This window comes from Petromyzon marinus, unplaced genomic scaffold (genome assembly GCF_048934315.1).
Source record: "Petromyzon marinus isolate PM22_M1 ecotype Great Lakes invasive population unplaced genomic scaffold, UKy_Petmar_22M1.pri1.0 PM_G_Scaffold_86, whole genome shotgun sequence".
In the NCBI taxonomy this organism is placed as follows: domain Eukaryota; kingdom Metazoa; phylum Chordata; class Hyperoartia; order Petromyzontiformes; family Petromyzontidae; genus Petromyzon; species Petromyzon marinus.
This window is the reverse complement of record NW_027423042.1, coordinates 437,723-452,500: the sequence shown is the minus strand read 5'-3', so window position 1 is coordinate 452,500 and position 14,778 is coordinate 437,723. Positions and strand designations below refer to the sequence as shown.

Sequence of the window (14,778 nt, the reverse complement as noted above, 5' to 3'; positions counted from 1 at the left end):
CACCCACTCACCCACTCACTCACCCACTCACTCACCCACCCACCGACTCAACCACTCACTCACTCACTCACCCATTCACCCACCCACCCCACCGACTCAACCACTCACTCACTCACTCACCCATTCACCCACCCACTCACTCACCCACTCACTCACTCACCCATTCACCCACCCACCCACCCACTCACCCACCCACTCTCACCGTGCTGGTTGTGCCCCCCCTCGTCGAGACCTCCGCCTGCAGGTGGTACAGCACGTCACGCCGCTCCATCCTCCTCCTCCACCCACTCCTCATGGAGACCCCCACGAAGAGCTCCCACCACTCCGCCTCTCCCCTCTTCGCGGTCCGTCGTGGTGACCGTCAATGTCACGGTAATCGTCATCGTCGCGGTCATCGTCATCGTCGTGGTCATCATCGTCGCGGTCATCGTCATCGTGGTCACCGTCATCGTCGCGGTCATCGTCATCGTCGTGGTCATCGTCACCGCCGCGGTCACCGTCATCGTCGTGGTCATCGTCACCGCCGCGGCCTTCACTGTCACCGTCATCGTCATCCTCAACACGGCACTCTCCTCGCCGCCAGCCTCGTCCACCGTCACTTTCTTGTGGAGCATCAAGGTGACCGTCGGAGCACTGAGCACAGCTGAGACAAAGACAAAGATCCCCCGTGTAGCCTTCGCAGACTGTAGGGGCAAGTGCTGTCAGCGAGCAGCACCTATGAAGGCCGGAACGGCACACGAGGGGGTGGGTGGCCAGCACCACGCCCGACCGCCTTTGTCGACCCAGTGGCGATGTTGACACACCGCACCGGGTACTCATTTCAGGCTGAGTCGACCTAGGGGAGCCCCAGGACCGGTTCAGACAATGGTCACCGGTGTTGGCCGTGAGCGGGAATCGAACCTGGGTCGCCAGGTTCACAGCGCAGCGTAGTGCTAACCGCTACACTACCGCTCCCCACACACACAGACACACACGCACAGACACACAGACACACACACAGACAGACACACACACACACAGACACACACACAGAGAGAACACACACAGACACACACAGAGACACAAAGACAGTCACACACACAGTCACACACACAGACACACACGCACAGACACAGACACCACACGCACAGACACACAGACACACACAGAGACACAAAGACAGTCACACACACAGACACACACACAGAGACACAAAGACAGTCACACACACAGACACACACACACAGACACACACCCACAGACACACCCACACAGACACACACACAGACAGACACACACACACACAGACACACACACAGAGAGACACACACACACAGACACACACACAGAGACACAAAGACAGTCACACACACAGTCACACACACAGACACACACACACGCACAGACACACACAGACACACATGCACAGACACACAGACACACACAGAGACACAAAGACAGTCACACACACAGTCACACACACAGACACACACAGAGACACACATAGCGACACAAAGACAGTCACACACACAGCCACACACACACACACACAGACACACACCAGACACACACAAAGAGACACAAAGACAGTCACACACACAGTCACACACACAGACACACACGCACAGACACACAGACACACATGCACAGACACACAGACACACACACACACAGAGACACAATGACAGTCACACACACAGTCACACACACAGACACACACACAGAGACACACACAGCGACACAAAGACAGTCACACACACAGTCACACACACAGACACAACAACAACCGCCATTCACCACTAAGTGGCGGTGACGTCACCACGACGCTTGTGCCAGGCTATGTGCACCCTGAGGCCACGTGAAGTGTCGAACGCCCGCTGGCAGGAGGTCACGGGGCAGACCCAGGTGCCACGGGTCGACTGACTGAGACGACTGGCTGATGCACCACCTGTGCCCCCTACTGTGCCAACCTGCTGTGCGTTAGCCACCCGGCGCTCCGCTTGTTGTTGTGAGCGTCGCTCCTCCGCCCTCCGTTGTTGTTGGAGGGCGACTACCTCCAACTGCCCAGTAGCGTCCTTCACGAGCCTCCTCCACAGAGGCCGATCTTGACACCGCTGGTACCAGTCATCGGCAAGTCCACTCAGCTCCACGTCCTCCCGTACCACATCACTCCATCTCTTCTCTAGCCCGTGCCACGCCCGTTTAGCCCCCTCAATCCGGCCGAACAAAAGCTGTTTCGGCATGCGGTGGCTGGGCATGCGGGTTACATGACCCAGCCATCACAGCTTTGCCCGCCGGAGGAGCTCACCGATGGGACCTTGCCCAGATCTTTCAAGGATTTGTGAGCTCCTCACACAATCCAGTCTGGTTAAACCCAGGATGGATCGTAGGCAGGCCAGCCTAAATGTTTCTAACCGGCGAAGATGTTCCATTAGGGGGGTCCACAGACACACACACAGACACAAAGACAGTCACACACACAGTCACACACAAACACACACACACAGACACACACAGACACACAGACACACAGTCACACACAGACACACACACACAGACACACACAGAGACACACACACAGACACAAAGACAGTCACATGCAGAAACACACACAGAGACACAGAGACACACACATAGACAGACACACACACAGACACACACACACAGGCACACACACAGACACAACAACAACAACCGCCATTCGCCACTAAGTGGCGGTGACGTCACCACGACGCTTGTGCCAGGCTATGTGCACCCTGAGGCCACGTGAAGTGTCGAACACCCGCTGGCAGGAGGTCACGGGGCAGACCCAGGTGCCACGGGTCGACTGACTGAGATGACTGGCTGATGCACCACCTGTGCCCCCTACTGTGGCAACCTGCTGTGCTTTAGCCACCCGGCGCTCCGCTCGTTGTTCTGAGCGTCGCTCCTCCGCCCTCCGCTGTTGTTGGAGGGCGACTACCTCCAACTGCCCAGTAGCATCCTTCACGAGCCTCCTCCACAGAGGCCGATCTTGACACCGCTGGTACCAGTCATCGGCAAGTCCACTCAGCTCCACGTCCTCCTGTACCACATCACTCCATCTCTTCTCTAGCCCGTGCCGCGCCCGCCCAGCCCCCTCAATCCGGCCGAACAAAAGCTGTTTCGGCATGCGGTGGCTAGGCATGCGGGCTACATGACCCAGCCATCGCAGCCTTCCCCGCCGGGGGAGCTCAGCGATGGGACCTTGCCCAGATCTTTCAAGGCTTTTTGAGCTCCTCACACAATCCAGTCTGGTTAAACCCAGGATGGATCGTAGGCAGGCCAGCCTAAATGTTTCCAACCGGCGAAGATGTTCCATTAGGGGGGTCCACGTTTCGCAAGCGTAGAGAAGGGAGGGAATGACCGTGGCCGAGAAAACCTGAAGCTTAGTGCGGAGCGACAGACCAGGTAGCTTCCGCACAGCGTTACGCAACTGATGAAAAGATATTGCCGCTCGACTGATTCGGAGTGAGACCTCTGCTGTTAAACTGGAGCCAGTCATAAGCACACTGCCCAGGTATGGGAAACTCTCCACTCTCTCCACAACTGCCCCATCACCGATTGGGAGTTGTGGGGGTGGAGTGTCCGATGGTACAAAATACCCAGGCAGGTGCTTAGTTTTGGTGGGGCTGATGGTAAGGCCCCACCTCTTAGTGGCACGCTCCAGTCTCAGCAGCAGCATCTCCAACTCCTCCTCCGAATGTGCAGCTATTACCAAATCATCAGCATACATAACGGGGTTGAGCAATAGGGAGCCATCCCTTGACCGCACCCGGGCGTCGATCAGCCTCCCATTATATCTGTACCATATGGAGATTCCCCCGGTACAGCTATTGAAGGCTTCACGAACTACGTGGTCAAAATAGATGTTAAATAATGTGGGAGCCAGAGGACATCCCTGTCGCACCCCAAGGTTAACAGGGAATGGCTCTGACTCCCGGCCACGTAGTTTTACCCGGGCCCGCTCACCATCATGAAGGTCCTTAATGATCGTGAGCAGAGGGTCAGGTACTCCAAAAGCACGAAGAACAACCCAGAGCCCAGGCCTACTGATGGTATAATAGGCCTTGACCAGGTCAATAAAGCAGAGATGTAGGTCTTGTTGGAATTCCCTACACCTCTGCTGTAGCTGACGGACAGAAAATATGGCATCTGTGCAGGACCGCCCCCTCCTGAAACCGCATTGGGGCTCCGCAAGCCTCTCCTCAGCGTGCCCGGCAAGGCGACGTTGAACAATCCCCGCCAGGACCTTTTCCGGCACACTGAGGAGTGAGATGCCCCTGCAGCTGCCACAGTCCGCACGGCCCCTCTTCTTAAAAAGGGGGACCACCAGGGCATCCTTCCAATCCTGCGGAACCCGTCCAGTGGTCCAGACTGTTGTTATGATGTCATATAGGGCAGTCTGTGCACAAACGCCGCCCTCCCTCAGCATTTTGCTTGGGAGATCATCTCTGCCCGCTGCCTTTCCTGGTCTCAGACTCCGGATCGCCTTCAGTACTTCCTCAACAGATGGCACCTCAGCCAGCCACTCACAGGGGATGACTTCTTCCAATATTTGAGGCACTGCAGCCTCAGCAGGGTCATCCTCACTTTGTGCCACGATGTTTTCCTGGCTGAGGGATTTTCCCTCCCCCAGGACCTCACAGAAATGCTCAGCAAATCTGTAAACCTGTTCCTGGGGGTCGGAGATAGGGTCACCGTTTTTTCCCCTAATGATGGTAATAGGTGTGGCGCTGCAGATTACTTTTTTGATGGAGTTAAATAGAGATTTGTGATCACGGGCCACTGAGGCAGACTCCATCTCCTCAGCAACCCGCGACCACCACCCAACCTTGCAGCGCCTCACGGCTCTCCGAACCTCCGAGCGAAGGCTGCGGTAAGCCTCCTCACTCTCTGACGTGGGATTCTGTAGCCGATGACAGTGGGCCTATCGCTTTTTCTCAACCATCCTGAACACCTCCTCTGTCAGCCAGGGTCTCTGGGGAGGTCTGGACCGCGTACCCAAAGCAGCCATTGCAGCTGCATGAGTCACAGTCCTAAACCTCGCCCATTTACCCTCGACATCAGGACTAGTCGGGGACGATGCCAATCCTAGCCGCAAGCGATAATGAAATTCTCGCTTGCAACTTTCAACAGATAACTGAGACCAGGCCACTTTAGGTTGGAATGGGGTCCTGGGTGTACACCCACCACCGGAGTGGAAGAATGGCAGGCGCATCTTACAGATGACTAGTCGATGGTCAGAGGGCAGATCAGCTCCACGGTAGGTCCTGGTGTCAAGGACATGGGCTCGCACCCGCTGGTCCGTCACTATGTAGTCTAGCAGATGTTCTTGCTTGGACCCGGCATGCATCCATGATGTTGTGTGGATGCGCCGATGCCGGAACAGCGTGTTGGTAATTACAAGCCCATGGGCTGCACAAAAATCTAGCAGCCTCCTACCGTTGTTATTGAGCTGATATGGCCCATGCCCTCCAATCACTCCAGACTAGGTGCCAGTATCATGACCAACTCGGGCATTGAAGTCACCCAACATGATGACTCTATCCCGAGGGGCCACTTTAGCCAGCACCTGTGACAGGAGGTCATAGAAGGCATCTGACTCATCGGCTTTGCCTGCATCCCTCCACGGATATTCATCTTCGGTGGGGGCATAAGTAACCACGACCACCATTCCTCGCCTCCGGTTGATGGGAAGGCGAGCCCAAAGTAGCCTGGGACTTACAGCTTCCCACACCTCACCGCCACGCTCCCACGCCCCCTTCATTCTTTTGTTCAAAAGAAGAGCCACACCCTGTTGTTTGGCAGTCTGCTGCCCCGAGTAGAGGACTGTCCACCCCTCATGGTGGCAGGAGCCAGAGCCGGTCCACCGGACCTCCTGAATGCCACACAGATCCAGGCGGTACCGGTCCAGCTCCCAACAGAGGAGTGGCAGCCTCTCCTCCGCAGTGAGCGTTCGAACATTCCACGTGGCCACCCGTAGTGGCTTTTCGTTGTTTCTGGAGGAGCCCCGAGGGTAGATATTTAATTAATTGAAGGTGGAGGGGTTACCAGCCCCTCGCACCCGTCCAGAGCCCCCGTTTAGCCCCTGTGGTGGACACATATGCCATGAGGGGAGGAGCCAATCAAAATTGGACCTCCCCCCACAGCACTGTCCACGACAGAGTTGCCCATCCGGCACCGCGAGGAGGTAGGGGGTTGTTTTGCCGGACTCATACACACAGACACACACAGACATACACACAGAGACACACACACACAGACACATACACATAGACACACAGAGAGAGAGACACACACACAGACACACACACACAGACACACACAGACACACACACAGTCACACACAGACACACATAGACACACATACAGACACACATACAAAGAGACATACACACAAAGACACACACAAACAGACATACACACAGACAAACGCACAGACACACATACACAGAGACACACACACAGTCACACACAGACACACAGACATACACAGAGACACACAGACATACACAGAGACACACATACACAGATACACTCATACACACAGAGACACACAGACATACACAGAGACACACACACACAGACACACACAGAGACACAGAGAGAGAGAGACACACACACACACAGACATACACAGAGACACACACACACAGAGACACACAAAGAGAGAGAGAGACAGACAAGGCCACTCACTGGTCTTCAAGGGCAAGAGCTCAAGCACAACCCAGGGTGAGGAGAGCGGTGAGGACTGCGGCGATGGTGAAGATGAGATGGTGGATCTCACGCGGAGGTAATAGCGGTGGCCGGGAAGTCGCAGCGCTGAGGAGACATCGCACCGAGTCTCTGCGGTCACAGCGCAGACACTCCGCCAGCGGGCTTCTCCGTAGCTGTGCAGACGGAGACACGTGAGGGGTGGGTGGGTGGGTGGGTGAGTGCGTGGGTGAGTGGGTGGATGAGTGGATGAGTGGGTGAGTGGGTGAGTGAATGAGTGGGTGAGTGAGTGGGTGGGTGAGTGAGTGGGTGGGTGAGTGAGTGAGTGGGTGAATGAGTGGGTGAGTGAGTGGGTGAGTGAGTGAGTGAGTGGGTGAGTGAGTGGGTGGGTGAGTGAGTGAGTGAGTGGGTGAGTGAGTGGGTGGGTGGGTGGGTGAGTGAGTGAGTGAGTGGGTGGGTGAGTGGGTGGGTGGGTGAGTGGGTGGGTGGGTGGGTGAGTGAGTGGGTGGGTGGGTGAGTGAGTGAGTGGGTGAGTGAGTAAGTGGGCGAATGTGTGAGTGGATGAGTGTGTAAGTGGGTGAGTGAGTGGGTGAGTGAGTGGGTGGGTGAGTGAGTGGGTGGGTGGGTGAGTGAGTGAGTGAGTGGGTGAGTGAGTGGGTGGGTGGGTGGGTGAGTGAATGAGTGAGTGAGTGAGTGGGTGAGTGAGTGAGTGAGTGGGTGAGTGAGTGGGTGAGTGAGTCGGTGGGTGAGTGAGTGGGTGAGTGAATGAGTGAGTGGGTGAGTGAGTGGGTGGATGAGTGAGTGAGTGGGTGAGTGAGTGAGTGAGTGGGTGGGTGGGTGGGTGAGTGAGTGGGTGGATGAGTGAGTGAGTGGGTGAGTGAGTGAGTGGGTGGGTGGGTGAGTGAGTGGGTGAGTGAGTGAGTGGGTGAGTGAGTGGGTGAATGAGTGGGTGGGTGGGTGGGTGAGTGAGTGGGTGGATGAGTGAGTGAGTGAGTGGGTGAGTGAGTGGGTGAGTGAGTGAGTGAGTGGGTGGGTGGGTGGGTGAGTGAGTGGGTGAGTGAGTGAGTGGGTGAGTGAGTGGGTGAATGAGTGGGTGGGTGAGTGAGTGAGTGGGTGGGTGGGTGAGTGAGTGGGTGAGTGAGTGAGTGGATGAGTGAGTGGGTGGGTGAGTGGGTGAGTGAGTGAGTGTGGGGGTGAGTGAGTGAGCGAGCATCTCACAGTTTATACTCCACTCTGTAGGTAACGTTCAGGAGCTTTGAGCTGCTGGTAGTGTTGTAGAAGTCGATGGTTGAAGGCTGAACCAGTGGGGGAATATTCCCTGTGGTATCCCCTCCATCCTCCCAACACAGGGTTGACAGCAGGTCTCGAGACTGCACGCGAACATTCATTGGGGAAGGTGGAGCTGGGGATATGGGCAAACGGCACTCATTGTGACCTTACCACTGGACCACCACTCTCCCCACACCCTCACACAGTGCCAACAAGCCACTTTGCCCAGCTACAATCTGCGATCCCCAGGTCGCTCCTGACAAAGAGCTACAATATATATAAAAACATCTCAGTGGGCGCCTTAACTGGCTTAAATAAAATAAAAATAGTGAATAGTTTTTTTTTAAACAACACAGAGCCTCGTACCGGTTGCGGGAGGCCAACCGCTAGCGCCCGGCAGCAGCTGCAGCAGCAGCAGCAGCTGGGCTTGAAGCAGTCTCCAGCTGCCCATCGTGAACCTCCGTGGGACGTCGTCAGCGGGAGGAGACGGAGCAGTCGGGCAGAGCGCGGAGTGAAGTCCGCGCCCACTGCCCGAAGCGCGCGACCTCTGAACCGCTGACCTCTGACCTCTCCGGCAAGGACTTTCTCCCAAGGACATTGCTGGAGAGGGCGAGGTCGTTTTCTGTCTCAGGTCATGGTCAGGTGAATCCTGTGGTGGTGGTGGTGATGGTGGTGAGAGAAGAGGGAGGTAGAGAGAGAGACGTTAGTGCACGTGGCTGTTGCCATCGTGATCAGCATCATCATCATCATCCATTACCCCGCTCGCGATGGTCCTGTCTCCGATTAGCACCCCTTGGCTACCTGGCACGGTGCAACATCAGTTCGGCATTCACGAGGAGCGCATGCATCCCGACCGCGGGCTGCCGCCACCAGCGGCGACCCGTGATGAAATAATTCCTCGACAAATCAAGTCGTCAGCCACGGCGGTAGAGAAAGGCCCAAGACCTGAGCGGGGTTATCGCCTGCCTCCGGGCGATGTACAGATGGGCAAGAAGCCGGCCTGCCGCACCGCCTGCTCACGACGATCAGCCGGTGCGTCTCTCCCCAGCGAACGCGCGACACGTGGGGGACGACATCTCGTGCTGCTGCTGCTGCTGCTGCTCACTGCAGGCCCCCTGCTGAGTCGCGGCCAATTCGCAGCCTGCGTTGGTCGTACGGTTGCCCGAGGACACGGAGCGGATGACCGGGACGGATGAACAGGAACAGGAACGAATGGGACTAATGAACGAGATGGATGAACGAGACGAACAGGAACAGGAACGAATGGGACTAATGAACGAGACGGATGAACGGGACGAACAGGAACAGGAACGAATGGGACTAATGAACGAGATGGATGAACGAGACGAACAGGAACAGGAACGAATGGGACTAATGAACAAGACGGATGAATGGGACGAACAGGAACAGGAACGAATGGGACTAATGACCGGGAGGGATGAACGAGACGAACAGGAACAGGAACGAATGGGACTAATGACCGGGAGGGATGAACGAGACGAACAAGAACAGGAACGAATGTGACTAATGACCGGGAGGGATGAACGAGACGAACAGGAACAGGAACGAATGGGACTAATGACCGGGAGGGATGAACGAGACGAACAGGAACATGAATGAATGGGACTAATGACCGGGAGGGATGAACGAGACGAACAGGAACAGGAACGAATGGGACTAATGAACGAGACAGATGAACGAGACGAACAGGAACAGGAACGAATGGGACTAATGACCGGGAGGGATGAACGAGACGAACAGGAACAGGAACGAATGGGACTAATGAACGAGATGGATGAACGAGACGAACAGGAACAGGAACAAATGGGACTAATGAACGAGATGGATGAATGAGACGAACGAACAGGAACAGGAACGAATGGGACTAATGAACAAGACAGATGAACGGGACGAACAGGAACAGGAACGAATGGGACTAATGACCGGGAGGGATGAACGAGACGAACAGGAACAGGAACGAATGGGACTAATGACCGGGAGGGATGAACGAGACGAACAGGAACAGGAACGAATGTGACTAATGACCGGGAGGGATGAACGAGACGAACAGGAACAGGAACGAATGGGACTAATGACCGGGAGGGATGAACGAGACGAACAGGAACAGGAATGAATGGGACTAATGACCGGGAGGGATGAACGAGACGAACAGGAACAGGAACGGGAACGAATGTGACTAATGACCGGGACGGATGAACGAGACGAACAGGAACAGGAGCGAATGGGACTAATGACCGGGAGGGATGAACGAGACGAACAGGAACAGGAACGAATGGGACTAATGAACGAGACGGATGAACGAGGCGAACAGGAACAGGAACGAATGGGACTAATGAACAAGACGGATGAACGGGACGAACAGGAACAGGAACGAATGGGACTAATGAACGAGACGGATGAACGAGACGAACAGGAACACGAACGAATGGGACTAATGAACGAGACGGATGAACGGGACGAACAGGAACAGGAACGAATGGGACTAATGACCAAGAGGGATGAACGAGACGAACAGGAACAGGAGCGAATGGGACTAATGACAGGGAGGGATGAACGAGACGAACAGGAACAGGAACGAATGGGACTAATGAACGAGACGGATGAACGAGACGAACAGGAACAGGAACGAATGGGACTAATGAACAAGACGGATGAACGGGACGAACAGGAACAGGAACGAATGGGACTAATGAACGAGACGGATGAACAAGACGAACAGGAACACGAACGAATGGGACTAATGAACGAGACGGATGAACGGGACGAACAGGAACAGGAACGAATGGGACTAATGAACGAGACGGATGAACGAGACGAACAGGAACGAATGGGACTAATGACCGGGAGGGATGAACGAGACGAACAGGAACAGGAACGAATCGGACTAATGAACGAGACGGATGAACGAGACGAACAGGAACAGGAACGAATGGGACTAATGAACGAGACGGATGAACGGGACGAACAGGAACAGGAACGAATGGGACTAATGAACGAGACGGATGAACGCGACGAACAGGAACAGGAACGAATGGGACTAATGAACGAGACGGATGAACGGGACGAACAGGAACAGGAACGAATGTGACTAATGAACGAGACGGATGAACGAGACGAACAGGAACAGGAACGAATGGGACTAATGACCGGGAGGGATGAACGAGACGAACAGGAACAGGAACGAATGGGACTAATGACCGGGAGGGATGAACAGGAACAGGAACGCAGCTTTGGCGACAGGCTCCGCGACATCGCGAACGCGGTGGAGACCGCGAGCGGCGAGGGAGGACGCAGGAGGCGGAACAACGCCGCCATTGACACTCACAAATAAACGCGCGGCGGCGGCGAGATTGGAGATTGTATCGCCGCGGTGCAAACACTACAACCCCGACCGCAACAACATCGTCAATAACGTCGTCAACAACAACATCGTCAACAACAACGTCAACAACATCGTCAACAACAACGTCAACAACAACATCGTCAACAACGTCGTCAACAACATCGTCGTCAACAACAACGTCGTCAACAACAACATCGTCAACAACGTCGTCAACAACATCGTCAACAACATCATCAACATCGTCAACAACATCATCAACAACAACATCGTCAACAACAACATCGTCAACAACGTCAACAACATCATCGTCAACAACAACATCATCGTCAACAACATCGTCAACAACAATGTCGTCAACAACAACATCGTCAACAACAACAACGTCATCAACAACAACATCGTCAACAACATCAACAACAACGATGTCGTGAGCGGCCACAGAGAGTGGCGGCGGGGCGCTCGGAGCGAGCGGAATCCGAGCAGCGACAGCTGAAGGCGCCCCAAGTAGCTCAAGGAGTTGGGGGGTCGGGGGGGAGCCCGGATTGATGGCAAAGGTAGGAGCTGAATCAGACGTCAAAAATATGCAGCAGCAGGCATCGTCAGGGTCTGGCGAGATAGTCAACATCTCATAGCCACCGTGAAGATGATGAGAGACACACACAGACTACAAATAAACAGCAGCAGCAGGCATCGTCAGGGTCTGGATAGAACCCACGACCTCCTGTAGACCATGCGAGGTGGTCAACATCTCATAGCCACCGTGATGATGAGAGAGACACACAGACTACAAATATACAGCAGCAGCAGGCATCGTCAGGGTCTGGATAGAACCCACGACCTCCTGTAGACCATGCGAGGTGGTCAACATCTCATAGCCACCGTGATGATGAGAGAGACACACAGACTACAAATATACAGCAGCAGCAGGCATCGTCAGGGTCTGGATAGAACCCACGACCTCCTGTATACCAGCCGAGGTAGTTAACATCTCATAGCCACCGTGATGATGATGATGAAAGAGAGACACACATACCACAAATATACAGCAGCAGCAGGCATCGTCAGGGTCTGGATCGAGCCCACGACCTCCTGTATACCAGGCGAGGTAGTCAACATCTCATAGCCACCGTGATGATGATGAGAGACACAGACTACAAATATACAGCAGCAGCAGGCATCGTCAGGGTCTGGATCGAACCCACGACCTCCTGTATACCAGGCAAGGTAGTCAACATCTCCTAGCCACCGTGATGATGATGAGAGAGACAGACTACAAATATACAGTAGCAGGCATCGTCAGGGTCTGGATCGAACCCACGACCTCCTGAATACCAGGCGAGGTAGTCAACATCTCCTAGCCACCATGATGATGAGAGACACAGACTACAAATATACAGCAGCAGCAGGCATCGTCAGGGTCTGGATCGAACCCACGACCTCCTGTAGACCAGGCGAGGTAGTTAACATCTCATAGCCACCGTGATGATGATGAGAGACACAGACTACAAATATACAGCAGCAGCAAGCATCGTCAGGGTCTGGATAAAACTCACGACCTCCTGTATACCAGGCGAGGTAGTCAACATCTCATAGCCACCATGATGATGATGAGAGAGACACAGACTACAAATATACAGTAGCAGCAGCAGGCATCGTCAGGGTCTGGATCGAACCCACGACCTCCTGTACACCAGGCGAGGTAGTTAACATCTCATAGCCACCGTGCTGACAACAACCACAACAACCACAAGACAACTTTAGATTAAGGCCATCAGTCTAACTACAACAAACAGTGACGAGGTGGGAGCAAAAAACGCAGACGTTAGCTGAATGTGTGTCGGGGAGGGGGGTTTGGGAGAAAGTTAATGCGTTTATATTTAAACAAACTTTGTTGTAACAACTCCGCCACCACCGCCACCACCACCGCCGTGAACTTCACCGCAATGCTGAACTACATGCGACCTAAGGGACCGCGGTGATTTGCGGCTCAGCGTCAGTTGCTGGACAACACGCGACCCCAGGAAGTGCCCCCCCCCGCTCGAGGCTAAGGGACCGCGGTGATTTGCGGCTCAATGTCAGTTTCTGAGCTCCACGCGACCCCAGGAAGTGGCCGCCCCCCTCGAGGCTTGCCGCGACCTAAGTGACCGCGGTGATTTGCGGCTCAACTCGACTTGAGCGTGGACAATGAGAACCAAGCCAAAAAACGTAACTTGTATATAAATAAATATTGTTACAAATATTAATATATATATTTTTTATTGTCAACGATAGAATCTAGTATTGTCACGAGTGTGACGTACGTATAGCAAGTTTTACAGTAGTCGATACGACATTGGGGAAGTGTGTTAAAATTTTAGTCCTTGCCGGTAGAGGTCAGAGGTCGCTCCGTCTCACGCTGACGACGTCCCGCGGACGTTCACGATGGGCAGCTGGAGACTGCTTCAAGCCCAGCTGCTGCAGCTGCTTCAAGCCCAGCTGCTGCTGCTGAAGCTGCCGGGAGCGAGCGGTTGGCCTCCCGCAACCGGTAACGAGGCTCTTCACTATTTTTATTTTATTTAAACCAGTTAAGGCGCCCACTGAGATGTTTTTTGTTTAATATATATTGTAGCTCTCTGTTTGCACCTGGCACGCCGCATCCACACGCACGCACACGCACACACACAGACAAAGATCCCCCGTGTAGCCTTCACAGACTGTAGGGGCAAGTGCTGTTAGCGAGCAGCACCTATGAAGGCCGGCACGGTACACGAGGGGGTGGGTGGCCAGCACCACGCCCGACCGCCTTTGTCTCCCTAGTGGCGATGTTTACACACCGCACCAGGTACTCATTTGAGGTTGAGTCGACCTAGGAGAGGCCCGGGACCGGTTCAGATAATCGTTACTGGTGTTGGCCGTGAGCGAGAATTGAACCCGGGTCGCCAGGTTCATAGCACAGCGTAGCGCTAACCGGTACACTACCGCTCCCCACTCATACACACGCACACGCGTGTGCACACACGCACGCACACGCACGTACACACACACACGTACACACACACACACGCACGTACACACACACGTACACACACACGCACACAAAGATCACCACCACCACGTGACGCCCTTTGACAGGCTGCCGTGGCGAGCGCCGTCCACGAGCAGCAGCAGCAGCAGCACCACGTGAAGGCCGCTACTGTGGTACACGTGGTGGGTGAGCAGCACCACGTGAAGGCCGCTACTGTGGTACACGTGGTGGGCGTGGGTGAGCGGGCAGCACCACGCCCGGCCGCCTTTGTCTCCCCCAGCGGCCGTGTTCGTACACTGCATCCAGCTACGAACTAAATGCCGAGTCGACCTAGGGGCAGGCACGGGTACCGGTCGAGGTTAATCGTTGCCGATTTTGGCCGCGAGCGAGAGAGATATTCGAGCTCGTCGTCACCGGGGGTTCACGG

General features: G+C 54.8%; 2 protein-coding genes across 2 annotated transcripts in view; one reads left to right on the top strand and one right to left on the bottom strand.

The window, feature by feature from the left end:
* Nucleotides 1–517: 517 nt before the first annotated feature.
* On the bottom strand, nucleotides 518–13,332 carry LOC142921716 (interleukin-22 receptor subunit alpha-2-like). Its single transcript, XM_076063031.1, has 6 exons — nucleotides 13,235–13,332; nucleotides 8,350–8,632; nucleotides 7,933–8,116; nucleotides 6,697–6,890; nucleotides 562–643; nucleotides 518–530 (listed from the first exon to the last, which is right to left on the bottom strand). Exons 2-6 carry the CDS (start codon nucleotides 8,579–8,581, stop codon nucleotides 518–520), a joined length of 705 nt encoding a protein of 234 aa, XP_075919146.1. The 5' UTR covers nucleotides 8,582–8,632; nucleotides 13,235–13,332.
* A 273-nt stretch (nucleotides 13,333–13,605) lies between these two features.
* LOC142921712 (adhesion G protein-coupled receptor L3-like) overlaps nucleotides 13,606–14,778 on the top strand; it is a 38,770-nt gene continuing 37,597 nt past the window's right edge. The window contains exon 1 of the mRNA XM_076063022.1: nucleotides 13,606–13,871. Within this exon, the coding sequence (XP_075919137.1) occupies nucleotides 13,769–13,871 (103 nt within the window). The 5' untranslated portion in view covers nucleotides 13,606–13,768. The remainder of the gene's footprint in view (nucleotides 13,872–14,778) is intronic.

What these genes read in the sequence shown, in the direction of transcription:
- LOC142921716 (XM_076063031.1), bottom strand. Translation starts at nt 8,581, where the DNA reads ATGTCCTTGGGAGAAAGTCCTTGCCGGAGAGGTCAGAGGTCAGCGGTT. An exon ending in TACAGAGTGGAGTATAAACT is followed by an intron (nt 6,891 to 7,932) that starts GTGAGATGCTCG and finishes CCGTCTGCACAG; the next exon opens with CTACGGAGAAGCCCGCTGGC. An exon ending in GCTCTTGCCCTTGAAGACCA is followed by an intron (nt 644 to 6,696) that starts GTGAGTGGCCTT and finishes TCTTTGTCTCAG; the next exon opens with CTGTGCTCAGTGCTCCGACG.